Source organism: Larimichthys crocea, chromosome VI, assembly GCF_000972845.2.
Source record: "Larimichthys crocea isolate SSNF chromosome VI, L_crocea_2.0, whole genome shotgun sequence".
Lineage (NCBI taxonomy): Eukaryota > Metazoa > Chordata > Actinopteri > Sciaenidae > Larimichthys > Larimichthys crocea.
Genome location: NC_040016.1, coordinates 17,620,962 through 17,648,244, shown reverse-complemented (window position 1 = coordinate 17,648,244; position 27,283 = coordinate 17,620,962). Strand labels below are relative to the sequence as shown.

Genomic DNA, 27,283 nt, shown 5'->3' with positions numbered 1-27,283 from the left:
TGTGGCCTTGTTTTTAGGTTGGTCAAACCTGGTCAAGGGTTTTAGCCTGAGTGACATGTTGTCACCTGAAACCCCTGACTATAGGATGCTAATCCTGGATTTACCCCAGGATCAAGGGAAGCATCAGGTAGGCCATCACTAAAGCGCAGTGCACACACACACACATGTACACAAAAAAAGTATGTCATATACTTTTGGGTGTTATGTAACTGGCTCCTTTTCGGTTCAAAGTCTCGCTAAGGAAGGCCCAAGGCTTGCCCGGGAGGCAGAACTTGGTAGAAGCCAGTTAAAAATCTGTTGATCCAGACAAGTCCTTGTTTAAGCTGCAAACTGTAACAGGGCTGTACAATTCAGCAGGTTTCGCAAGTATCCTTTATAACTTGCACGTGCGTTACCTTCTCTATGTGTGTGTACATTTATCTTCTGCAGTTGTGCTGGATCCCCACCTGTCTGCACTGCTATGGATGGCGGTCTTGGCAACGCTGGCCATCGTTATCATCATGCCGCAACCGCTGGGCATCCGCGCCCTCGTCATCATCACCATCCTGCGTCTCATATTCTCCGTTGGCCTGGAGCCGACACTCTTCCTTCTGGGTGCCTTCAATGTAAGTATTCTGCACATTTAACGCTGGTGGTTTCTTGTCATGCACTAATGATTTCGACGTTCTCTGGTTCCCGCTTCTTAGATGTGAAGGTTTTGTTGTTTTCTGTTGCACTGTCAACTAAACGTTTTGGGTTTTTGTTGGAGGTACCTAAAAAAGCAATTTGAAGACGTCAACTTGAACACTGAGAAAATCAACAGACAATCAAATTGACAATAAAAATCATGGAAAAGTGGTAGCCTGACGATTTTGTTTGTGGTCCTCAAAGCGTTTCAAAATTGTGTTGTGTTCAACGGAACAATTTTCTAGAGTGGAGCTAGTCCTTGTGTGAGAGCACCTCAAATTATATCAATTTACCTCCTTTTATATCCGTGTAGAGCAGAATATCTGCATAGCTAGACTCCACCAAAGCCAAGTAAAATGTTTTATGTAATTCTGAGTAAATAAACCCTCTAAACGTTTCTTCTCTCTGTGCGTGAGAGTGTGTGTTAGTAATTTTCCCTAGAGAAAAGCTACAAATTCACCACTTCTATTTCACCGTTCCCACACACTCTACATTTACTTTCAAATACTGAGAAGTCTCCACCACGTTAGTTCCAGTTCTTCTTTCAAGTCTCATTCATACCCGTGCCCACTTGGCAGACCGCTGTCCCGTCAGTCTGTGGTGTAGCCCCCGAGCCCTGATAGTTCTGCCTGGCGATGCCTAACTGTGTTATGGGGTGTGAAGTGCGTCACAGGACCCTAGAGAGTGCGACACCACGCCTGCACTGGCCAAAAAATTTCTAAATGTGCTCTTTGACACACACACACACACACAAAATAAAGTCTTCCCTCTGTCATTACCTTTACATGCAGATAAGAAACCGGGTTATTGAGAGAGATCATGTGAAGGAAATCAGAGAACTTGTTACTATTGACAACCAGTAAACGTTAATTTACATGCAGCTGGTCAGTAGTCACATATGTCCCCGACTGTTATGAACACTTTAATAAGTCCTAATAATAATGACCTTTAAATTCAGATCCATCTCCTGTTACTGTGATACTCCCCCCTGCCTACGTCTTTATCGTGTGCCCCTGTAAAAACCCCAGCTAAACATATACATGACCAAGAAGTCAGGTGTCCCTGGCAGAAGCCGCGTTAACCGGGTTTCTGTTAATCCCTTCGCCTGGTTTCTTGTTTACACGACGCTTTAAGAAATGAAGTCAGTGCAGAAATCCAGCAGCAACCCGGTTACTTATGTGCATGTAAACACACTCAGCATGTGCTCACTTAGCCTAAAAGCCACCCCCGTCATTAGTGCCTGACCCAGAGCCCTCATGTCGATTTTGAGTGATTAAAGGTTGATTATCTTCTCATTCTAATTATTAAAAACGGCTTTGTCTTCCAGGCGTGTAATAAAATCATCTTCATGATAAGTTTTGTGGGGAACCGAGGAACCTTCACACGAGGCTACAAAGCCATGGTGTTGGACTTTGAGTTTCTCTACCACCTCATTTACCTCATCATCTGCTGCCTGGGGGTGTTTGTCCATGTCTTTTTCTACAGTCTGCTGGTGAGAGAAACACACACACACACACACACATGCACACACACCGAGAATGCATGCTTTAACACCTTTGCAAACTCACATACTCAAACCCACTTTAAAGAGGTAACAGCAAGCAGTTGAAACTATTGAGAAATATGTAAAGTAACAGGAACCACGTGCAAAATATTTCTTCTTTTTCTGAATGTAGCCTCAGCCTCCCTTCATGGTGCATTCAAGGACATATCCTACTTGCACTTTCTTACTTGGTGCTGTGTTGTTGTTGTTGTTGTTGTTGGGGTGTTAAGTGCTGTGTGCCGGTGCCTCAGGTCTGCTTTATAATGTGCCAGACTGAATATGCCTGCATTTAGAGTTGTTTTCCATTCACATAAGTTGCAGCATACATATTTACATATTTCTAAGCCTGAATAACAAGATGCTGAAAACGTATAATTCACGTCAGACACATTGAGGATTCAGCACAAATCAAAATGAAAGCCACATTTTGCAAAGAAATCAACACACGCATTTATTTCTCGCCACTCGGGCCTTCTTGTGTAACATCTGCATACGCTGTAAACTAAATGAATGGCACGACATGTTCACGCTCTTGCCTCGGCAGCTGTTCGACCTCGTGTACAGAGAAGAGACCTTGCTGAATGTGATCAAGAGCGTGACTCGTAATGGACGCTCCATCGTGCTCACCGCTGTGCTCGCCCTCATCCTCGTCTACCTGTTCTCCATTGTCGGCTACATTTTCTTCAAAGACGACTTCATCCTGGAGGTGGATCGTATCCCCAACGCAACTCTGAGTGAGGACGGACTCCTGTCACTTATTATTTTTTTCAAACAGTGTTAAAGGTTACAGATTGACTTTTTAATATAGAAAAGACTATAAAATGTGTTCACTCTCTTCCTACTTTCTAGAAAACGGAGTCAGTCTGGCCAGTGAGTTTCTGTCCACAGGAGTGTGTCAGGGTAGGACTGATGAGAACTGCACCACAGGAGCTCTGCAGGAAGGTAATGTATACTGCACCACTGGGTTTTTACATAGGATTAGTTTGAGAAATGTGTCTTAAGCCAAAGGAAATCAGTCAATATTTATAAAGCTGTGGAAATTTAGTCATGTATTAAATCATCAGAAAGTAGTAACAAATTACAAAACTTATAATGTGGTTAGTTTTAGTTGTGAGTTTAGAAACAGACTGCAGAGATTGGTGACACAGCCTGAGATCAAACTCTGATTGAGCTGACCTTGGACGTTTTAATTTATTTGCAAACAAATATTTATCGGCAGAAATCAAGATATGATTTCATTTCCCTGAGCTCTACACAGTGGTTGTAATTTATTTTATGCAAAACAAGGGTAGTGACAGCCGAAATCAAAATGAGGTCTTTTTTTAATAAAGGTATTACAAGGATTTGAGAAGAATTCTAGTAAATAATAAAGGATTGGTTGAATTGAAAATTTGAAAATATAAAATAAAAGCCAAACAAGTGGTTCACATATGAAGGGTTATGGTGACGAAGATCAGTCACTTTACATATTAAAAAAATATCCTCCTTATCCACAATCAATTTGTGTTGTTTGTTTGTTATTGTGCACTTTTGTGTTTCACCCTAATTCACCCTTAAGTTCATGTGACTTTGTCGACTGTCACATGACATGACATTTGACCTTAACAATTTACTTGTGACCTCCTTGACCCTCATGTGATATCGACATGTGTTGTCCTAAAAAGGTTCAAATGATTGCGAGTCAGGAGGCGAGGCGTCTTTGAGGCTAAAATAGAAAATACAATTAACGTTTATTATTAGATTTAGAGACGTGCTCCAAAACATTGTCACAGAGATACGACTCATAAACCGGTCCGATTAATTCATTCGCAACAGATCATTCTCTCAGGCATCAGCACGGACATAAGAACCATACAGCGACTTGGCCAGAAATAAACCCAGTTAACAAGGATGTCATATGTTGTATCCTGTTCATCTGACCGTGTCAGAGGACCATAAATTGATAAATGTGTCTTCCTCTGTGACCTATAAACTTCATCAAACTGGATAAATAATTAAGAAATGTTTCTTTTTTTTTTCTCTCTTGCTCGGAACAAGATCAACAGAAGCCGTTGTCACATTCCAGCGAAACAAAAACCACTTTTGCTTTGACTAACTACATTCACACTCTGTACCAAAAACATGTAAACCAGGCTTCAGTGCATATCAAGTTGTTCAACTGAGCCAAGGATGTTTATGACCAAATAGCAGATGATACCTTATATTCACACTGTGACCACAAGGCTATCAAAACCTACTCTCACACAGATTGTGCTTCAGTTATTTCCAGTCAGAGAAAATATGCAAAAACAAGATAATAATCGAGTCGGGTTGTTTGTTATTGTAAGGCATTTGAGTTGAAACTGTGCTGCTGCCGTTGCTTTTAACAACTCGATGACACTGTATTATAATACAGAACAATTATGCTACGACCTATAATAAAAATAAACATATACTGAAGTGTATTGTATCGTTTAATTTCCTTTTCTCTTGAACAAATGTCTCAAAAAAGGTAATTTGCTCGTCGTGCTATCAAGATTGTAACAGCTACTTGCATAATCTCTTCAGGTCACATGAGTTAGTTTAGTACTTATTGTGATCCGCAGCCTAATGCCTTTTGATTTTACATAAACTAAAAAAAAAAGTAGGTCTGTGTGTTAATTACACTCTCGGGCGCAGTAGTGTAAATGTACCGAGCTTACAGTTTCCTTTTTGAAGGTCTGGTTTTGCAGCATTGTGAATGATTAGACTAAAGAATTCCTTTATTTTTCCTCAGAACATGGGAGTAACAATGAGGAAGACGACGACATGGAGCGTACGTGCGACTCTCTACTCATGTGCATCGTCACTGTGCTGAGTCATGGCTTGAGAAGTGGAGGTGGTGTTGGGGATGTTCTCCGCAAGCCTTCCAAAGAGGTACACGCAACTCTGATTAGGCCCCTCTCTTGTGTTTGTCTATGGACTCAGAGGGTGTGACACCCGCAGCTGCAGCACGAGTCATGTGAGCTGGCTATGAGCCCATCTGAGCTGAACTCTCTTTCTTATTTCAAAAGCATTGAGGTTTCGCAAGTTCCATACAGCTGTAGTGCCTCCGCCTTGTGTGAGAATTGAACCTCAAAATAGATTTCTACCGAAATTCAGGCTCAACCACTAATGATGTCAAAAGAGGATGTGAATATATGCCTCACGTATTCACAACACACAGCAACTTAGGCAATACTAAAGTGTGATAGAAGTACCCTGTTGCTTGAATGTTATAATATAAATGATACTTTTTTTAAAGCCTATGTAAGTGTGAGTATGATTGTTTGACTTCATCAGCAGGGTATTTCCCTTCTGTTGAATGCATTCAGAGACAAGCTCACCTCCTTACTTTAAAAAGGCCATGACTATGAATGGAAATGAAACTCTTCAAAGAGCTTATGTCGACATTGAAGTCCGTTGTATCTATAAAATCAACGTTTCTCTTCCGTGTTGCAAAAAGTAGGGCCTTAAACCGTGTCCTACGTACAGAATCAGGCTGCGTCGGGTTGACCTGCCGGCTTTCTGTCGTCTCTGTTACTGTAGCATCTGGCAGGTTTCAACTGTGGTCTTGTGTTTCCATTAACATGCATGATGACGAAGGTTAACCTTGTTTTAGACCCATAACATCATCCCTGACACATGTTTATGTAAAGACTTGGCCTTTGGGTCATGCATTTAAATGGAGCAACCTTTCTTACTTTTTTTTTTTTTTTTTTTTTTTTTACTCTTTACTCTTAACACACTAAAGTTTCAAAATGTGTGTGGCTATAATTTTCTAGTTAAGAAAGGCTGTGGCAGCACTGTCCACCTTCAGGTTCAGCTACACCAATGTTTCTTAAACTTTTTTACACCGTGTACCACCTCAGAAAATATTTAAAAAATGGGCTCTCAACGTAAACACTGTTATGACAGACATTAAAACACAGTAGTGTAGTCCGACCCTATTCAGTTATAGACAGTTTACACAGCAGGCAGGTTTACTACTAATATAAAGATTAGTATAAGATTAGATTAGATTAGATTTATTGTTGACTGAACAGTAAAGTTCAAGAACCAGAGATAATTTGTTGGACAGCAGTACTTCTGATCCGCACTTGTCTTTCTAATATTTCCCGTTTGGAGCCACGACTGCAGTTTTTTTTTTTTTTTTAACAATTCATTTTAGTTCTGCTTACTATTTTTGTTACATTTGATACAAGAACATGACTAAGTAGCAGTCAGATATTGAAACGAATACTTGAAAATCACATTCCAAATATTTCATTGTAATATTATTTTTAATTATTATATTTAGTATATTATCTTATAGATATATTTTATAGTATAGTATATTATATTATCTTATTTTTATTTAATTTTTTTTACTATATTACTAGTACTGGGAGGTCATGTGGTACACGCACAGTGACCTGTATTCTGCATTTAACACCTTTTTCCTGTTACCTGCCCAGGAGCCGCTATTTGCAGCCAGAGTGATATACGACCTGCTGTTCTTCTTCATGGTTATCATCATTGTCCTCAACCTCATCTTTGGTGTTATCATCGACACCTTCGCTGACCTGAGGAGTGAAAAACAGAAGAAAGAAGAAGTCCTGAAAACGACCTGCTTCATCTGTGGTAAGACCTCTCAGCTGAACTCTTACTAGAATACATGTAGGCTGTTTGTTTTTTGGTTCAGTTCCTACATGGCACTTGCACTTTGTAAAGCTGACTAGAGCTAAAACTATTAGTTGCTTAATACATTTTCTTAATCAACAGGAAATATTCGCGATGGAAAAAGAGAAATGGAAAATATGTGTTGGTTCCAGTTTGTACGCTGTGACAGCTTTTGTGTTTTTAACTGTTGATTTTCTTTCTTTACCTTAGACGTACATTTATTTACTAGTTATGCATAACCTTTTATCTTATGTGACGGCTGCCTTTGCAGTGGATTCAGTAGCTTGTGCTGGGATATTTTTGCTCGAGCATATTGTCACATATTGCCAAACCTTAACTTTCCAGTAACATAATTACTTCCCTAATCAAAAGGGCACCATGCCGGCCTGGTAGGACTGCGCTCTGTTGTTGGGAGAGGGCTCTGTGTGTTTTCGTGCGTCAGTGATACACTTCCACAATGCACCTCATGCACACTTGGTTCATTCCCAAATTCCCCTTTTCAGAATTTTTGATTTCTTGGTTCGTTTGTGGTTTTCTGGTAAGTACGTCTCTAAAGGTGTGTACAGTTTGTAGCAGAACCCCCCCTCCTCCCCTCCCCTCCCGCCTTCCTCTCTTCCTCCCCCTTTTTCACTTTGCTGTCGTTCCAAAGAAGGCTGAGTCATGAGAGCTTCCTGCCACTGCTCCGCTCGCCTCCATAATTCATGTCTGTCTCACACGCACACACTTTTTCTCCCACTCAGATACTTAATTTTCATACCATATGTTTTGTGCAACCTCACTGATAAACTCTGCGCCTCTGTGTAAGCCTCAACTGCATTTCCTTATATGTACATTACACGTAAAACAAGTGCCTGAATGAGTACATGCTACTGAGTGTGTGTGTGTGTGTGCGACAGTGCAGTATGTGTTTGTGTGTGAGCCCAGCAGTACATGCCGTATGTGAACATGTGTGTGCCTGCGTATGTTGGGTCAAGCGAGTCAGGACAAGTGGTAAACATATGGAACGAGAACAGCATTATGTCACCCAGCCTGCCATCGGCTCTGACTCACTCATGTTAAAGAAAGCCAGGCCACAGGGGGAGCTGCCGTCTCTATGGTTTCCAGAAGGACCGCAAGAGAACAGGAGATGCAGAGATTAGGAGCCGACCTCCAACAGGCTTAAGTGGCTCTCCATCCTCCGGCTTGGTTTTATAAGCCATCGATCTCTCTCTCTCTCTCTCTCTCTCTCTCTGTCTCTCTGTCTCTCTGTCTCTCTCTCTCAATTTTCTATTAGTTTTTAGAACATAGGGTTTGGTGCCAATGATTGATTTACATTGTGGACTTCCTGTGCGAGTCGGCTGAGATTACCTATAGAAATGAATCAGGCTCAACCTCACAGCTTCAATCTCCATCTTGTTGAGAAAAACATAAAGAGGAGCTTGACTGAACGTGTTGATGATCCTCTCAATAACACCGCACACAGGTTTTGTACTAATGTTATGGATTTCCGAACATAAAATTAAAATGCTCCCACCACCTGTTGGTTTTTATTCTTTTGGTTTCGAATCACTTGGTTTTACTTGTGGCTAAAAATGAATTTAATGAATGTGAATATTTATTTTTAAGGATCAACATCAGTCCAGTTTGTTTGATAAGTTACAAGACACATGAGTTGTTCCAATCCACATGACAAGGTGAATAATTTTACAGGCCAACAGAATACGTGTGAATCATATCGACTGGAGCCTGTTTGACGTGACTGCTGAAAGTTGTGAAACATCACACTACTTAGAAAATGATAAAGTGTGAAGCAAACAGACAGACCACATATAGCAGATAATTTGCTTTTCAAATCCACCTCAAAAATCCCCGAAGCAAAAACATGCCTTGTGTTACTCTCCTCATTTTATTACTGCCTACCTGCAAAGTAAGCAAAATGTGCCATTTCATGTCTGTCACGGACACGACACAAGCTCCGTTCATCTGGGGTGATTCAGTCCGGATGTACTTGTTTTTGAGTGAACCCTGCTTTATGTTGCATTGTATTCAGATTTTCTGCATTTTGTTATATTTCTATATATACTGTATATATATATATAACTGAAGAACTTACCCACAATATTTTATGTTGAGCAAGATAATGTCAGTTTTCCCACTGATACAGATAATTTATAAATGTAGTTTGTTGTCAGGTCTCATGCAAAAGAGACATTTACATCAGACTTCAGACTTTCTGGATATACTGTAACTCTAACTTACTATTTTCTCATCACCTCCCCACATCACAGAAACTGGGAGACTATCTTTTTTTTTCTTTCTTAAACATATTGCAACTTTACATCATAAATAGTTTGTGTTATTGCCTCTCTACAGGCCTGGAGCGGGACAAGTTCGACAACAAGACGGTGACTTTCGAGGAGCACATCAAAGAGGAGCACAACATGTGGCACTACCTATTCTTTATTGTCCTGGTAAAAGTTAAAGACTCTACCGAATACACAGGCCCCGAGAGCTACGTGGCAGAAATGATCAAGGTAAATACAATTTAAAAAAAACAGATCATGCCTATCTTTTTTTTCTTGTAAATGAGTTTCAGATAGTATCAGACGATGCTGCCTTTGGAGTAACAGTTATCCGCATGCTGCATGAAGTCGGGATAGAATAACAGAGAAATGTTTGTCTGCTCTGCTGAGTCACTTCCCTGCCTGATGATTTATATATTTCATCGTTGTGCCTTCATCATTTCAAAGCCATTCTCTGGAATTTGTGTGTGCCTCAGCTTCCTACGTAGATGAAAGTCTGGTGCAGCAATCTTTGAATGAGAGAGCAGAGAGATGGGCGTTTCTTTTTGTGTCACGTTTTCACCGCAGCAACTTTGATCAGAGACTTCATTAGGCTTTGCTACTGACTCAGACTTGTAAACATGTACCGGCGTGCCGCACACACCTTAGTACAGTAATGTGTTCCTCTTTTCTAATCTCAGTTGACAGGCATACCGGTCATACGCATTTAATGACACTAACAGACTTTGGCATACAAACAGGAAGTCAGCGGAACAAGACAGTACAACCCTAAAACTGATCAAAGCAAGATAAAGAATCGTAGGTCAGTTCACCGGGATTTCCATTATCGCTCAGTCTGAGATCACTCACTCCCTATTGTTACTCCTGCAGCAGTAATACCATGCAAACTGGTTCAACCAAAGATTTAGGACCAGTGTCATTTGTAGCTCAAATTTAAGCTCCTGGTTGCAAAACAGCAGCAGCTTCCTCTTAAAACTACCAGTACTTTTTTGACTTGACTCCAATTTAATTAACTCCTAGCAAAACAATTCTAAATGGGGAAAAAAACAAACAAAACTCAGTGGCTCATATCCTTGGTCGATTCACAGGAGCACAACCTGGACTGGTTCCCTCGGATGCGTGCCATGTCACTGGTGAGCAGCGATGCAGAGGGGGAGCAAAATGAAATCAGGAACCTGCAGGAGAAGCTGGAGTCAACCATGAGGCTGGTGTCCAACCTGTCCGGGCAGCTGACTGAGCTCAAGGAGCAGGTATATCATGTGACAGTAAATCACACACACACACACCCTCGTTTAGTTGATTTCTTTCTCCTTTGCCTCCATTTAAACGGCACTCTCGGTTTTCCTCAGACCGTTTTTTAAAGGTCAATAATTACTCATGACCATTCTTACCCATTATGGAACTGGTGAATCAGACAGCCTACGTTAATAACTACTGTCTTTCAATGACTTTGTTAATGCATACATAAAAAAAAAAAAGTGCAAGGCGGTCGGTAGCGTAGTGGGTTAAGCAGCCGCCCCATGTGTGGAGGCTATAGTCCTCGCTGCAGCTGGCCCCGGTTCGAATCCCGCATCAGACGGCTAATTTACTGCGTGTCACCCCCCCTCTCTCTGCTTCCTGTCTATGTTCAGCTGTCCTATCAATAAAGGCATAAAAGGCCCAAAAAAAGTGCAATACCATATATGTACTGTAATATATCACTATTAAAGGACACACAGTTGCCTGAGAGTCTTAAATGAATAGTTTCTACTTCTACTGTACTTTCTTGAGAAGCAGATGATTGATACCACTCATGACTGTATGGTAAATCTGAACCTATAGCAGCAGCCTTGTGGTTCAAACACTAGTGTAAAACATGTCAAGTTGTGGTTTTAAAGGATGTTATGTGACAGACTATTTCTTGGCCAGGTGCACTAACCTCCAGGAGTCAAGAATAACATACCACCCCCAAGAACCACGACTTGTTTTTTTTAACACTTTTTTGTGCATTGTTTACATCTATGTTTGCCAGATTGCAAGCTCCAGCACGTGTACAAAACATTGCTTCCTGCTCATGTTGCTCCTCCGCAGGGTACCTTGAAACTACAGTGCGGTTTTATGAACCCATGCCAGAGTACAGAGGCGAGGCCAATGGAAACTGTTCTTTTTCTTTGTTTCCCCTGTGCAGATGACAGAACAGAGGAAGCAGAAGCAACGAATTGGTCTTCTTGGTCATCCCCCTCACATGAACATCAATCCTCAGCAGCCTGCATGAGGGCCCCTGGGGGCCAGTTTCACTAGTGCCTGAGCACTCCTGACTGTGTACCACATGTTAGACAGGAGGATGCCAAAATAACGTGTCCGTCTCCAGTATGTATGTGCAGTAGGTCGATGTCTGACTGTATACTTCACCAGATGCTCCTACAATAAGTGTTTCTACGACATGTGTGCTTCTGAGTGTCTGTTTGAAGTGGAAGTTATCTGAGTATGTTACTCACAGTCTGTAGTGTGGATGTGTCTGTGTTGGGTAGAGAGAGAGCACCAAGTGCCTCGGGACCTGAGGAGCCAGTCCTGTAGGTTTAGGAGATGGAAAAACACTTTACAACCCTGAATGCCTTCTGCATTGTACCATACTAACAGCATGCCAAAGTTCAGCCATTGTTCCTGAGGGAGTATTCCTCTCAAGTGGCCTTGTATTGAGGGTTGTCCTCGATGTTGCACCAGCAAACTCAGGTCACATGTGGATTTGAAGGTTTGTTTGAACTCTACGACACATTATTTAATTTTTTTTTTTGCTTTTTGTCAGCAATAGGCAATATGAAGACTTAACGATATGCAATGTCTGAATGACAATGAACTATTTTTGGGAACTGGTATTTGCTTTTTATATTTAAAATTATACTAACTTTTATTTAAAATATGAAAGAAAAACAACACCTGTAAACAACTCCGAAGAGGTCATCACACTTTTACAGAGTTTCTTAATGCTGATATGAAACCTATACAGTGTTTTGTTTTTATCTCGAGCTATCACTTTCATACTTTTGTTTTTTTCTGTCTCAAATGAAAGTTAATTCCAGGACAGAGACTTCTGAGGGGACATTGAAATGTCAAAAGAAATAATATTGACCTGTTGGAACCTTTTCTATAAATATTTTTGAATAATGAACCACATAAAACCTACTGAACAGAAAGAGGAAAATCATGTTACAGCTTCACTCTGAAGCCGATTCCATGTTGTGCTTAATAACAGAGTCACAGTGTTGAACCAAACTTATTCGATCTTTGGGAGAAACGTTAAAATTTGATTCATTATTCTTCTCTGCACTGAATTATTTAATCTTCCTTTCATTAATTTAATCCTAAAGCACTGATATTTTCTGTAGCACACAAATGATCGTTACGTTTTTTTTTTTTTTGCTTGGTCACTTTGTAAAAGATCCACAAGAGAATGAGTGTTTGAGTGTTTGGGTGTATGTGAAGGGGAAAAAAAGAAGGACTAATAGATGTCATTTGGAGTGCTGCTTGACCAAACTGAACTTTTATACTAATAGTTTGTGTCTGAATGTACATTCCATTCTTGGAGTCTATTTAAATAAACAAGTGTGTAAAATGATGCCGTTGGTGAGTGTTAAAGGGTCGAGTCAAAGGCCATTTTTTCTTTAAGCGCATCTTATTTGTTGTTAACTGAAGTGCTGCAGTCAGATAAATGAGTAGCCTTACGGAGAAGTAAATTTAAGAATTTGCCTGCTGATGAACTCTGAAATGTTATCTGTGGTTTGCAAGTGAGGAAGTGCGCTTATCTCGTGTGATGAAATGTGTAAGCATGTTGAGCACATACAGAAGTTGCATATAATTCACTTTTAATTTGACCTTTTGGGATCTTGTTACAACACAGGGCGACTTTAGAAATTATGAAACTGCCTTTTTTTTATTGTGATTTTCTAAGGGCAGATAGTATATTATACATATAGTTTACAACAAACCTAAATATAAAGCTTGTGACTAATAACGAACACCTTGACATTTCTCTTCAATCATAACGAAAGGGTTAGGGGAAGGGCAAAATGTGTTTTCCAAGAATGTTAAAATAGACTAAAAAGGGTACTATTGTCAGGATTTTAAAAAAAATCTAGTTCAGTGATAAATTGTGTTATATTTGTCTAGATTGATTTTATGGGGCCTTCCATCATTGCTGTTATTTAATTACCTCTGAATCACTGTGTTGTAGTAAATTTCTACTGAGTCCTTGTCCCATTTCTAAACCAATTAAACCTTTAATTAAACTAATTGACATGGTTATAGGATGTGAATCTTGAAAAAGCGAGGAATGAAGCTCTCACTTGTTACCGTGACAAAGGCCTCCTTTCTTTATCTGTGTCAGATCAAAACTATCTTGTAGCATGCAGGAGGAAAAACAGGGGGAAAAAGTAGTCAAAATGATCTAAATGCATCTAACTTAATTGTGATTATGATTAAAACAAACTACTGTACACTGCCTAGACTCACTGCCTGTGCTGTGTTCCTATCTTTAAAAAAAAACAGCAGTTATTTTCCTAAATGGGATTTCCAGCCTGAAATCATGAGAGACACATGTGGTCGAATCAGGAAAGCTGGATGAAATGACTTACAGCTTCACAAAACCTCGTCCATTCTTGCTTCATGAGGTCATTAATTAATTAATTAATTAATGCACAGAATTACAGATTATGGAACTTAATGTGGCTGATGAAAGAATAGACGGTTTTTGCACAGTGATGATTGCATGTGAAATGAAGCCACGCTTATGTGGCTGTATGTATGCGACAACTACATATAGGCAATATATAAGGGTGATTATCTTTAATTATAGGCCATGACTCAGTGGTAATGCCCTTGTGTATCAAATTTGTTAGGACATAATCAAACCCCATTGTATTTATATTTATATATGTATGTATAAATGCCCAATTAATGTAGAGAAAATGAGTGTTAGATATTTTATTCCTACCAACCTGTTTTCATTTGCTATAAGAAAACTAAATTTGCATCTGCATTACAAAAGAATAAAAAAAAAAGGTGGAGTGGTGTGATGTGTGCTTGTAGCCTGCAGCAGACAGGTGCAGCTGCCCTGTGCTGGATGTGCTGGAGCTGCCCTGCTCCGCCCAGCAGCCTCAAGGAGCCATGAGGAGATCAACGTGACAGCCGGCACCGCCTCATGACAACAAACACGGACTCCACACACACACACACACACACACACACACACACACACACGCTCATCCACGCACAGGTGCACGTGGTTCTCCTCACTGCCGATACTGTAGCTCACCTGCTTTGTGCAAATAGATAATAACTGGTGAAACTTATTATTATTATTTGGGTAATACTATCTAACCTGATAGAGTGTCTATTGTTCCTACATAATTAAAGAAATGTTGATTAAAAAAAATATGAAAGGTTGATCAATGTCCTCTGAGCACAGAGTTCATAACATTTCTAATAACCTGAATAAAGCACTCAGCTCAAAGTAACTTCAATGCACTCGGTGGCATTCTGCAGCATCGCTGCTGTATAATAATCCTGCAGGATGTTGTTTATGCCAGTGGCTGCTACAGTGTTTTAATTGTGTTAATTGTCCGTTTGTGTTGGCAGTGGGTATCAAACCCGCTCGCCTCTCGTGCCCCGGGCCTGTTGAACTCCTGCTCTGGTCCCCTGCCAGCACGTTCCCCGAGCCGTGGCGAGCGCAGCCTTGTTTCCATACACTTCAGCATGGTGGTACACGGGATCGGACACGCACCGCCCCCTGCTCTGACGTCCGCCGCCGTCCGCCCACTGAGGCTGCTTATCGGGAGAAAGTGGGCCGTCCCTCCGCCGAGGATACAGCGCCGTTTAACACGTGAGCCTCATGTGACAGAGGTAGGTCAGGCTGAGCGCAGAGTCAGAGGGTTTATTTAACTCGTCGCTCTGTCCTCCCCCACTTTCCCAACGCGCCACCAAGAGGGTTCCTTCTGCGGCGGGGACCACGCAAGGACTTACTTTAAAACCATCATACCAAAAATAACCTCAGCATTACCAAGACTGGTATTAAACATAATAATTTAGTATAGATTTTTTTTTTAAAGAAAAGAAAAAAAAATCACTTAACTTCAGCTTGTTTTTTTTGTTTTTTTATCACGCGTAAATAAATGCGTATTTATCTGTGACCGCATTGGAAAAGTACCTCGACGGCTGACTGCGTAATTGGAGTAAAAAAAGAATGGAGCGAATTCCAAGCGCGCAGCCACCTCCTCTGTCCAAACACCAGGCTGATCTGTCAGACGTGCAGGGGTAAGTTATACTTTGAAAAAAATAAATAATAATCTTTCTCCAGACTGTGCAGCCTTTTCCATATATGATTTATTCTGTAGCCGTCACCAAACCTCACTGTTGTTGTTTTTTTTTATTTCTTTAGGATGGATTTCCCGATGTATGTTTATAAACCCAGGCGAGGGATGAAGAGAGGAGAGGAGAGCAAGGTCCGTTATTCTCTTTGTCTCATGCCAACTTGTTCACTTTTGTTGTAGGGTGTGAACTAACAAGGAATTAGGCTGGCACTAGTCCTGTAGTCCCCATAAATGGCTGACCTAATTTCTGCTATGACATAACTGCTGGAGTCCTCCCTGTCGGTGTGACTGCCTCTGATCATAAAGAGCTAACTGTGCGCTCCAGGATCAGCTTTGAATTAAAACACCCACCCACCCTAAAAAACACAAAACATTACTGTTTATTCTTGCAGGAAACCTACAAGCTGCCTCACAGACTTATTGAGAAGAAAAGGCGTGACCGGATAAACGAGTGCATCGCTCAGTTGAAAGATTTATTACCAGAGCACCTGAAACTCACGGTAAGTTCATGCTGTAGCACGGAGGAGGAGGAGGAGGAGGGGGGTGGTGGTGGTAATGGGATTCAGTGTGTTGAGTGGCATGCACCATCGAGTGGCTGCGCGGGGCTATTACACCCTGTGCGCTCAGAGTGCGTCAGCAGTCAGTGAATGACAGACGTGTCATCTAAAAATCATCACAAAAAAAAAACTCTAATCCACATGAAATTTAATACAAGTATAATTAACACTCCACACTGGATATTATCTGTTCAATTTATAACATTTCATATCATTAAATATGTCTCTTTGCCCTTATTATTTACTGCCGATGCTGTTCGCAAAAAAAAAAAAAGGACAGCCAAGATCATGTGTGCATGGACGGCGAAGCTTAGTGTCTCTATGTTATGTAAGAGGTGAGGAGGTGATGTGCTGACTCTGTGTGTGTGTGTGTGTGTGTTCCTTACAGACTCTGGGCCATCTGGAGAAGGCTGTGGTTTTAGAGCTCACACTCAAGCATGTGAAAGCCCTCACGTCTCTCCTGGAGCAACAGCAGCAGAAGATCCTCGCTCTGCAGAGCGGCATGCAAATTGGTGAGCTGCAAAATGGCTTACACACACACACACACACACACAAATATACATGTGGAACAGGATGGTTTTGTTGGACAGAATGCAAATAAGCAACCGAGATGAATACACAATGACAGGATTATACCGACGTGCAGGCAAATAAGTGATTTCAAATATAGTTGTGGTTGTTGGGAAAGAGACTCAAAGTCAGGATTGCTACATCCATGTCGAATTACAGAATTTTCTGACTGTGCGGTTTCTTGTTGGGTTTACAGAGCAGCCTCCTGTCAACCAGGAGAAGTCAGAAGAGATGTTCCGCTCTGGCTTCCACATGTGTGCCAAGGAGATTCTTCAGTATCTAGCCAATCACGAGACCGATGATGACTTCACGCCGTCCCATGCGATCAATCACCTCCACAAGTTAGCTGCAGAGGTGCTGCAAAGTCCAGCCCGACCCCGCACACCTCTCAGCCCTAGACCCGAGGAGATTCCTAGCTACCACCAGCACCAACCTCACAAGGAGATGCCCACCAGCTTACCCCCTAAACCCAGCGAGGGTTATGGAAGGAACTGTGTACCTGTCATCCAGCGGGCATACGCACCAGCAAGCAGCGAGCAGAGTGGCAGTGATACGGACACGGACAGCGGCTATGGGGGAGAGCTGGAGAAGGCAGAATCCGGAGCGCAACAGGGACGTCCAGATTACTACGTTCAGGAGAGCCAGCTCAAGCGAGTGCTGGGTGAGAGGCAAAGCTCCAGCATCAAGCAGGAAGATGACGAGCCGCGCCACAAACGACCCCGGGTGGAGTCGTCTGAAGACGAGCTCCTCTCAGGCGGAGAATCGTCATCGTCCTCTAGCGGTTATGGTAGTTACATGAGCGTATCCCCCAATCATCCACCTCCTCCACATCCCCTTTGCATGCCTTTCTACCTCATTCCACCTTCTGCTGCAGCCTACCTGCCAATGCTGGAGAAATGCTGGTACCCCGGAGCCATGCCCATGCTCTACCCCGGCATGGGAGGCTCTTCACCCGCCATGCCCAGCGAACGACCGCCTCCACCTCAGCTAGTGTTGTCTCCCAGGGGAGGCTCTCCAGCCCCAGCCATATCTCAGACCCCCATGGACTCGCCTGCCCTCCTTCAGGCACTAAAGCAGGTACCACCCCTCAACCTGGAAACCAAAGACTGAGAGTTTAAGAGAAGACGGGTGAAGAGAAGATCCTGTTCTAGTACCCAGTAGCAGAGACAGAAGACAGAAGTGGGAATGAAAACATGACTGAGCCTTTCCATTATCTATCCCTATTTCTGTCCTCTGTTTTTTCCGTCTGGAGGTCAAACGGCAAACAAGAGAACTTGTAGAAATTATCAAGAAGAGATGGAGAGCAACATCCATCCACGCTCAGAGGGCGCAAAGCTCTGGCTGAATGTTTAATGCTCAGTGGTATTACTCAGTGCAAATGTATCATATAAACTGGACCTGCCCTGCACACACACACACACATAAAAACACACACACATACGCACTTGGTTGAATGTAAAGAACGATTTTAGATGCTGCTGTTAAAGAATAAAGGCCGATGACACTGATTCATCTCACTTGTAGCTGTTGCAATAGAGACACGCCATCTTCAGAAAGTGTTGCCTCAAATGTCAGCGGTAAAATTTCACCCAGAGTTTGTTTCCTAGGTATCACTTTTTAAAATGCCCATCAAACCAGACACTATGATGACTGGAACCACACATGGGTTTTTTCCTCAAGTGTGTACAGACGAGAGTAAGGGTACACCTGATGTATGGATGAACGAATGGGCTCACACATGACCACACTGAAAGAGAAGTCTTGTTTTTCATTAACAAACAGACCGTTAAGATGGATTTTCTGTAATTATTGTTCATAGACTTCTTGTACATTTCTATTTTTGATACCTGTTTTTCGCACTCCTGTCCATCCGGTGGGATAGAAGGTGGACAGCGTGTGGACAATTGTACGTCGTGTACTCAGAAACTGTGTACATACTGTAGCACTGTGCTGGACCTGGTCATGCATCTGTTTCTGCTCAAGTCAAACCTGGTGTTTGTTCTTGCTGTTGCCTTTTACTTGTGAAAAGCTGATAAATCTCAGATGTTTTATTCTCTGTACTACGTTATGATTAAAGGAGTCAAAGGAGAGAGAAGTGAATGTAAAAGTTTTACCAGAAGACTAGTTTTCTATAGAAAGAGGTACTTGAGATTTTATATTTTGGGACCTACATGAAAGATGTTTGATGTACATATTTTGTCTATAAATGTTGATATACATTATATAAGTGTAATAATAAAGTATTTTTTTTTCCCGTGGAAATTGCATCGACTCAATGTATTTGAAATAGAAGTGTGTGTGTGTGTGTGCGAATACAAATAGCAGTGAAATCCAATCTGTTCAGCTTTAGTTCAGCGCCACAACACGCATGTCACAAAGAACACTTATGTAATGGCAGATCCGTAGCCAGGCTCTCCTGCTGGTTAACCGTCTGTGCCCACTAATACAACAACAAGTGAACACATGAGCGTAAACAGTTTCGGTTAATCTCCTGAGGCAATAATCAGGATCCATCTGCATCTCGTCAACAGCCTTGACAGGGGAGGCATGTTTCTTATTGGCTGTGTGATTCAATATGAACTGCTGTGCCAGAATTGCGACATCCCTCTGTCGCATCAGAATATACAGACAATACGATACGTCAAAACAAGTAAGACGCATAAATCACAACAAATACTACAACCGATATCGCACATTGTGCAATCACATCTGTCATCTATGCGAGCACTTTCGATCGTCAAGGTTTATAGACACAGATATCACCAACGTTTGCCAGCGTTTCTGATGTCAAAGCTCAAACTTCACAAACTCATTATTATGTCATTTCAGATCTGTAGGAGTGTTGTTTCACTTCGTATCTGGTGCACCCTGAAATGTCATGAGTTTCTCCTACATTAAAGTCATTATCTTTGGTTTATTTCCGTTCATTTGTGCGAGGAGAATTTACTTGTTTTATTGCTGTCATGAGATTCCATCTGCAAGCTGATTTTATGGGGTGTAGCATACCCAGTTTTTCAGCCAGACTGATTTCTATAGCTTTCAAACACTGCTGTTGGGTCCTCGGGGATCAGTGGTTAATGCGTGTGCATAATATGCAACTATTTCTGCTATGCAACTACTATTCTTATATAATTAAATGTGTATAAGTCTCTAAATCATTTGGGAAATGTCTGTTGATCAAACAGTGGTCAACCATTTCATGAGCACTGACACTGCTGTAGCTCTCTCTCAGTGCTCTGAAACATTAATTTTTTGATTACTTATTGTTTATAAAGATGCTGAAAGGCCAGAAAAAAACAAGGTGTTGCTGAAAATGTACCAACATCTGGATAAGGACCACCAAGCTTGTTCTAATTCATTCCCTCTCCTAGAAAGACTCTGGACTCTGATAAGCAGCGACATCATTGAGTCTTTATCGCCACCTGCTGGTGTTGAAAATATTAACATAAAACATATTTTTCCAGTGATCATTTCTCTCCATAATTTTCTACACAGTCATCTCAGCAAACACTGGACAGATAAATGAACTCTCTTTGTTTGTTTTTTTTCATACAAAAGGACTTCAACACAATCTTGTTTGCTGTTACATTCATAATTTAATCTTAAAACATTTATATATATTCCAGTAAAAAAAAATGCCACTGGAATATATATAAAGTGTAACAATTTACTACTAATACAAGAAGTTAAAATGACTCATATTCACTTTGATGTTACATATTTAAATGTGAATGATTTGACCATGATTGTCTTGAGTTTCTAAACACATATAAAACAAATACGTTGTTCATGAGGCATCAACTCATCAAAATCTAAATTAATAACAATGTAGTTGCTGACAAAACCTCTAACTACTGTTCGCTTTCCATCTTCTTAATGCTCAACACCACTATAGCGTTAAGGTTCTCCTGAGCACTCTCCTTTGGCCACTCTTTGCCTTCGAGAGCAGAGGATCATCTGATGCCTGTGGACACTGGGATGAGAAGACACGTTTGTATTGCGAGAGGCAGTGGTTCCAGCTACAATGTTTGGTCGCAAGCTCAAGACCTGCAGGGTAGGGAGGGGACCTCGGAGTGAAGGAAAGACCCGGGTAGAAGTCCTGTGTTGGGGCTCAAAAACTGTCTGGGGAAAGAAGGATCTGGAGATGTTTGATCCATGACCTGGGATGGGCTGAGATTTACACTCTGAAATGTTCTGAGGTGGGCTGAGAGAAAAGGAAAGGCTCCTTGGGACCAGAATTGCCCCATTGGCACCAAGGCTCAAACCCAATCGTCGTGCTTTCCTCTGAGGTTCAGTGTGTAGCACCAGAGGCTGTTCAGATACCAGACTGCGACCGGACCTGCGAACACAGGACGTATTCTGAACTTCTGTTCTCCCCTCGCATTCCCTCTTAGGAGATGCTGATATCAGCTGCCTCTTTTTCTCCCCATCAGCTCGGTTCTCCTTGCCTGAACGAGGCAACTGAAAAGTGGAGAGTGCAGAGGATTTCCGACCCGCTGCTTTATGATGTGCGGTTTCAACCTCTTCTGATGATGACTTCCCTGAAGGGCACTGGATGGTGAGAGGTTGGTTAGAAATAATATTTTGTCTATTTAGTGGAGGTCTGGATCGCCTTATGGGAGCCCCTTCCACCATCAGGTTCACTCCCACATACTGAGGAACTTCCACTGCGGCCTGGGAGGGCGATAAAAACACGAATCAAATTATAGAACTCGATTTGAGCATGTGTTGCCTTTGGGCATTGTATGAAAAGATATTCCAACCTGTTTATATATTAGCTGGAAGCCTCCTGTGTAAGCACTAGGATCAGTCCGTCGGTCAAGCACAACCCTCAGTGTGTCCAGCTGCACAGCAGGGCAGAGGCGAGCAGTCACAGTGGTGGAACAGGCCATAGTCGGACTGGCATTGATCTCCAGGAGCCAAGGCCTCAGATCTCTGCCCAACATAAAGTCAGCTCCATAGAGCTCAAAGCTTGACTTGCGGGGTTCAATCAGATCCTGAGCTGTCTGCAGGGCACGGACCACCGCTTGCTGCATACCTGGGACCACCACTGACTCCCACTCTGCCCCACGGCCCTGTTGCTGCAGAAAAGACCTAAACTGAGAGCAGGACCACATATTGTCCTCAGGCACTCCTGGATGGCGATCATGGGATGGCTGGAAGTGTTTCTGGATGGAGTTGTTGCACAGGTGGACTGAACTGAGGGAAAAAAACAAAGGTGATAAGGTCATGAAGCTGAGTGTAAAACGCCCTACTTGCATTGTTAAATCAATCCCACAGAAAAGCACTCTAGATACAGGAAACAGTAAAGGTCAAGTACATGTACAAAATTAGTTTTTCTCTTTTGTCTGACCCGCTGCCTGACCTGTCCAGAGTTTTTGTTGAGTAGGGCTGGGTGGAGAACCGCAGGTAGCACTCTCTGTAGAACCAGACAGTCAGAGGGTTCCAGTCGGTGACAAGGAACCACTGACGGAGGTCAAACTTGGTGCCATGGACCAACAGAGGACGTTCCAGGTATTTCTGAACCACCCACTTGCTCTCCTTGGTCAAGGCTCTGTCACTGTCCACGAGTGCCAAAATCTCATCCAAGCGATCCATACACATAATACCTAGGAGGTTGATGTGACATGAGGGTAAAATAAACAAATCAAAACTGCTGAAGCTGAGGGGAATAGTACAGTAGTATCATCATATACTGTATGTGCATTATCATTTTATGATATTATCAAAAGGAAGTGATAGTAACACCCAAATGTCACACCTCACAAAAAACAACAGTGTGTTTTTTAAGATTCTTTCAGTATTGTGTAGAGCTAAAAGATGAATATATGTATCTATTATCATTATTACAAATTAAAGCCTCACCTCGTCCTCTTGACATGGCACCTGGTTTGATGATCCAGATGTTATTCAGACCGTCTGTGTCCAGTTGAGGGCAAACCTCTTGCAGTCTGATTAACATGGCCTGGCAGCGCTCCACAAACACACTGCTACACGTGATCGATGCGCCTTCACTGCACGCAAACATTAAACCCACAAATTGAGTTTATTAATGTAGAGATTTACTAAATCTTACTATTAATCTTTATTCCAAACAGCGATTGTGCTGGTTATCCAATGTCTCAAAGACCTCTTGTATACATGCTGATATCTTTGCTTCATCAGTATCAATGTCCAGCTTGTAGGCTGCCCACTGATTATGAGAATGTTCAAAACTGAACATGAGAAAAAAACACTGTAGAACCACTTCTCACTGTGGTGTTAATGAACACCGTCGTCCAATGTAATGCACAAGGGAAATAGAGTTGGCAGACTGCGTCCTGCAGTTTCCTGTTTACCAACTGCTAAAATAAGGCACTATAAATATTAGCATTCAGCATCATGTATGTTTGATGCTATTTGAATGTACAGTCATATGATACTGGAACATGCTGTACGGTTCCACTGACTATATTTAACCCCAACCTGAGTCCTAACATGAATTCTAGACACATACATACATACTACGTACACACACATATTGTATGTATAATGCTTCTGACACTGTTCTGGTCAGGGTTTTTAATTACCTTTATTCATTTAATAAGCTGACTTATACTGTCAGTACTGCAGATACATTTGCTGTTCTAGCAAACTCAGGAAGCTCAGAGAGAACATACTCACTGCACAACCATGTAGTAGTCTTGCAGAAACTCTGCCCACTGCTGTTCCTCCACTGAGGGGTGTGTTTCTGCGGTTACATCAATGTCGCCATGCTCTAAGACATTGAGAAACTCTTCACACGTGTGCAAAGCCATGTCGATCATTCCTGGACCGACACATCGACGCTCCGCATTATTCGACTCTGTAGAGAGAAACAAGATTAGTATCATAGAATTTGATACCTCATTGATTGTCAAAGGTACATGTTTAAATTCATTCTGCATCTATTACCATCAGGGACACCGTTTGGGGCTTTTTGATCTTTGTCCTCTGATCCATCTCTCCCTGATCTACTTGTCTCTACCACATGCTGCAGCAGGCTGGTGCATGCTGTCCTCCTGAAGTCCTCTTTATTGGGATAGGAAACAGAAGAGAGGACCGGAGAGAAAGGGAATGTGGATTTGTTTAAGATGATAATATATCACTAATAAAACTAAGATAGTGGCTTTGACTAGTCCACTTATAACCCCCATTTACACCTAATCCATATCCCATCCAGATCTGATTTTTCCATAAATGCATTTAGACCTGTTCACATGATCGCATGTTTGATAGTGCACAATCTTGGCTATGTGGTAACAGAGCCATACAGCAGACCTATAAATGCACGCTTTTCATCCTCTGCCCCAAGCCTGTAGCATCTTGGGAAGAATGTGTCAGGATCTGCTGTATCAAACCACTGAAGGTTACGTAGATTCACACAGAGCCCCACCTGAAAGAAACAGAAATATGTACATAGGAGATAAAGAGTAATGGCTTATCTATGGACAAAGTTAAGGAACTTGCATTTTGAAATGAAACCTTGGTAGTAAACGTCCCAGCGTTTGCATAGTGATTGGTCATTTGATCATGCCGTAAGGTGCGACAGTCTATGTCATCCCGACGTGTTGTCCAGTAGAAATGTGTCGTTTCGTTTCGAACCAGGCGAGACTAGAAAAAAAGTTGAGGAAAAGTGAAGTCAGTGAGCTGACTGAGTTCAAATACACATATGCATAATGAAAGATGAAAAAAAAAAAAAGGACGTGGAAATAATGTAATGTGAGACGAACAATAAGGGCACATTCAAATGCATTCAGACCTTACAAGATGTCAGTGTCATGTGGATTCACTTTGTCTTACCATGAGGTCATACATGTCATCAAGGTTCTCCTCTTTCTCGCCTTCATCCACTCTCTCTGTAAAGAGATAAGGAAAAAGAGAGAGAGAGCGGGAGTGTGTGTGTGTGTGTGTGTGTGTGTGTGTGTGTGTGTGTGCATGCAGGCGTTCATGTGTAGAGGGGTATGTTGAGGTAGGGGTCTGTAATGTCGTGTACAATGTATCATCTATCAGTGCTAGGGGTATCCATCTATCCATCTAAACTAGTGCTCCAGTTACATTTACACCCCCTCCTGCACTTTTGGCTTTAACATAGGAGAGAATATTACTGATTTCTCTTTAATTGAAATACAGCTCATGGAAAACATATTAATATAATAAAATCTAAAATAATTGTGCAATACTCTGAGCTTAAAGGAGAGTAGTGCTTTGTTAGTAACACTGTGTGCAGGGTCTTATACTATATGCTCGTTCTTTTCTCAGTATCTAAATTGTATATAAACACTCTAGTGAGATTTCGATATGAACACTGCATCTGTACACATGAAAATACAGTATAATATTTCATTTCTGCAACATTCTGTAAATAGATCCTCCTAGATCTTACACACTGGACCTTTAGCATCCATTTTTGCTCACCAGCAATGACATCAACATCATCACCATCCTCCTCCTCATCTCCATGGCAATGAGGTGCTCTCTGGGCAGGATGGGGCAAACGTCGTTCCACCCACCCTCTGGCCCATAAGGCAGCACGGATCACAGGATAGGGTCCCTGGACTGAAAACACTTTCCTCAACTGGGAAGACAGATAGAAAGAGTCAAATATGACAGATGGGTGTTATACTGAAGTCTAGTTTGTGCTTAAAATCACCTTCACTGCTTTTTCCACCAGTGCTTTAGCTGTTTTCAGTCTGTCTGGCTTGATCGCCGGCAGGCTTGGTACACTCCGACGCAACCTGCCCTCCACTGGAGCCACTGTTGGTTGTAACACTGAGACAAATTGCTTGATCAAATTTCAATAAATAATCTGTGCACCCGCATGTGTGTGTGTGTGTGTGTGTGTGTGTGTGTGTGTGTGTGTGTGTGTGTGTGTGTGTGTGTTTGTCTGTTCACTTACCCGGCATGTGTTGCATGCTATTTTTATACAGCGTTCTCTTCAGTTGATCAACATACAGTTCAGTGTTCACTTCCCTGGGAGAAGAAATATCATCACATCAGACAGACAGATAGATAGATAGATAGATAGATAGATAGATAGATAGATAGATAGATAGATAGATAGATAGATAGATAGATAGATAGATGTCTCTGTAGGATGCAAATTGGGTCAAGCAGGCATCTAAATCTGGACAGAGCTGACAGAGGCTGTCATAGCTTCTCATTGACATACCCATGCGCAAAAAGGCGCGCACGCACACACACCAGCAGACATGCGGGAGTTTACATGCGCATAGACAAACATTAAAACATCAATAAAGCATGTATACTATGAAAAAACATCTACAATAAGCTATACCCACGCTGAGCGTGTATTCACTGACCACCCCTCTCGATGTTGACAGACATCACATGCATAAAAACGGTTACTCGAGACATGGCAAACAAAATCTGACTTTGAATATTAATATACACACCTAAAGTTGTCACCTCCCCGGTGACCCGACCACCACTCTGCCCATGGACTCTCTCAGCCCTGCTTCCTTCATGCTCCCGCAAGACCGTTCCCATGACGACGTGCATGCTCCCACAGCATGTTTATAGTCGCCATAACAACCGTACCCAGGAGAAACAGGATGCCATGCAAAAAAAAAAAAAATCTACCACCTTTAGCCATGCGTTGAAGGAAAGTGGATCACTTATCGGGCGCTATCGGTTGCCGTGTGGCTTTACACGTGTTGGCGACAGGCACAAGGAGCATTCAAACAAACAAAGATGTCGTATCTTATTGCAGTCTGAACTCTGGTGAGAGGCTAGACTGGCTGAGGAGGGTCAACCGGCTGAGCCTTAATCCAATCAAGTGTTTGACAATGTGGCAGGTGGTCAGTCTCATGTTTGCTATGTACCAGAGTTAATGCTGAGACAAAACACTCATCTTAAATAAATTAGTTTATTATTTGCTTCCCTATCAACATAGGCGACCATCTGCAGTGATGAAAGAAAAAATATATCAGATATGAGCTTTAACTTCATGTACATGGAGTAATGCTTCAGCTTCCCACAAGGTGTCACCCAAAGCTTTCTGGTGTGTTCTACATTCAGGATCAATAAGATCTATAATGTTGCTGTCTTTCATCCGATGTGCTTACTTTGCCTACTACAACTGAAGTCGCCATTTCATGTCTCGTTTGATAATTGATAAGGCAAATGGGCGATGCCATCTATATTGTGTCAACTCTGGAATTACGCACGGATTTTTTCTTCCAGTGGAGGACTTATAAACGCTGTACTTAAACATATGATCATGTGATTAAATGTACTTGTAATTTTAAAGTATGTTTTGCTGTCGATATCTCTCTACTTTTATTTAAGTAAACACCTGACTGCAGGACTGTCACTTCTAATGGAGTCCAGCACTTAACTAGAGAAAAATAAATCAGAATTAAACATAAAGTTTTCTCTGAATTGTGACATTTGTCAGCATAAAAGCTATTTAATGGTTTTGATTATGTCTGCAGAGTGCTGCAATATTAAGTGGCCATAAAAGTTTAAAGAAAGAAAGAAAGAAAGAAAGAAAGAAAGAAAGAAAGAAAGAAAGAAAGAAAGCAACAGCTCTACTGTTTGCTGTGCACAATGGTCACAGTCCAGCACATCTTAGCACTTGAAACAAGAGAAGCTGCCAAACTGCTATATTGTATAGAGTGA

General features: G+C 41.7%; 3 protein-coding genes across 6 annotated transcripts in view; 2 read left to right on the top strand and 1 right to left on the bottom strand.

The window, feature by feature from the left end:
- The window catches only part of LOC104931270 (inositol 1,4,5-trisphosphate receptor type 1), a 66,932-nt gene extending 54,187 nt beyond the window's left edge, over positions 1 to 12,745 (top strand). For all 4 annotated transcript variants that reach the window (XM_027279465.1, XM_027279463.1, XM_027279464.1 and 1 more), the window contains 9 exons: positions 430 to 605; positions 1,994 to 2,158; positions 2,754 to 2,943; positions 3,059 to 3,151; positions 4,965 to 5,104; positions 6,664 to 6,829; positions 9,221 to 9,381; positions 10,239 to 10,400; positions 11,318 to 12,745. In XM_027279465.1, coding sequence (XP_027135266.1) covers positions 430 to 605; positions 1,994 to 2,158; positions 2,754 to 2,943; positions 3,059 to 3,151; positions 4,965 to 5,104; positions 6,664 to 6,829; positions 9,221 to 9,381; positions 10,239 to 10,400; positions 11,318 to 11,404 — 1,340 coding nt within the window. In that variant the 3' untranslated portion in view covers positions 11,405 to 12,745. The remainder of the gene's footprint in view (positions 1 to 429; positions 606 to 1,993; positions 2,159 to 2,753; positions 2,944 to 3,058; positions 3,152 to 4,964; positions 5,105 to 6,663; positions 6,830 to 9,220; positions 9,382 to 10,238; positions 10,401 to 11,317) is intronic.
- Positions 12,746 to 15,018: 2,273 nt separating this feature from the next.
- On the top strand, positions 15,019 to 18,883 carry LOC113745891 (class E basic helix-loop-helix protein 40-like). Its single transcript, XM_027279466.1, has 5 exons — positions 15,019 to 15,438; positions 15,563 to 15,626; positions 15,887 to 15,994; positions 16,440 to 16,563; positions 16,818 to 18,883. Exons 1-5 carry the CDS (start codon positions 15,368 to 15,370, stop codon positions 17,729 to 17,731), a joined length of 1,281 nt encoding a protein of 426 aa, XP_027135267.1. The 5' UTR covers positions 15,019 to 15,367; the 3' UTR covers positions 17,732 to 18,883.
- A 1,321-nt stretch (positions 18,884 to 20,204) lies between these two features.
- Positions 20,205 to 26,381, bottom strand: ttll3 (tubulin tyrosine ligase-like family, member 3). Its single transcript, XM_027278866.1, has 13 exons — positions 26,056 to 26,381; positions 25,539 to 25,612; positions 25,293 to 25,411; positions 25,058 to 25,217; positions 24,443 to 24,498; positions 24,125 to 24,253; positions 23,921 to 24,035; positions 23,555 to 23,671; positions 23,285 to 23,465; positions 22,487 to 22,635; positions 21,987 to 22,230; positions 21,385 to 21,820; positions 20,205 to 21,295 (listed from the first exon to the last, which is right to left on the bottom strand). Exons 2-13 carry the CDS (start codon positions 25,552 to 25,554, stop codon positions 20,519 to 20,521), a joined length of 2,499 nt encoding a protein of 832 aa, XP_027134667.1. The 5' UTR covers positions 25,555 to 25,612; positions 26,056 to 26,381; the 3' UTR covers positions 20,205 to 20,518.
- Between the last annotated feature and the right edge of the window lie 902 nt (positions 26,382 to 27,283).

Excerpts from the sequence above, each read along its gene's own strand:
- LOC113745891 (XM_027279466.1), top strand. The coding sequence starts at position 15,368 with ATGGAGCGAATTCCAAGCGCGCAGCCACCTCCTCTGTCCAAACACCAG. Across the intron at positions 15,627-15,886 it reads AGAGAGGAGAGGAGAGCAAG|GAAACCTACAAGCTGCCTCA; the intron begins GTCCGTTATTCT and ends TTATTCTTGCAG. Across the intron at positions 16,564-16,817 it reads GCAGAGCGGCATGCAAATTG|AGCAGCCTCCTGTCAACCAG; the intron begins GTGAGCTGCAAA and ends TTGGGTTTACAG.
- ttll3 (XM_027278866.1), bottom strand. Across the intron at positions 24,036-24,124 it reads CTGGGACGTTTACTACCAAG|GTGGGGCTCTGTGTGAATCT; the intron begins GTTTCATTTCAA and ends TGTTTCTTTCAG. Across the intron at positions 22,636-23,284 it reads GACTACTACATGGTTGTGCA|TGAAGGCGCATCGATCACGT; the intron begins GTGAGTATGTTC and ends GTTTGCGTGCAG.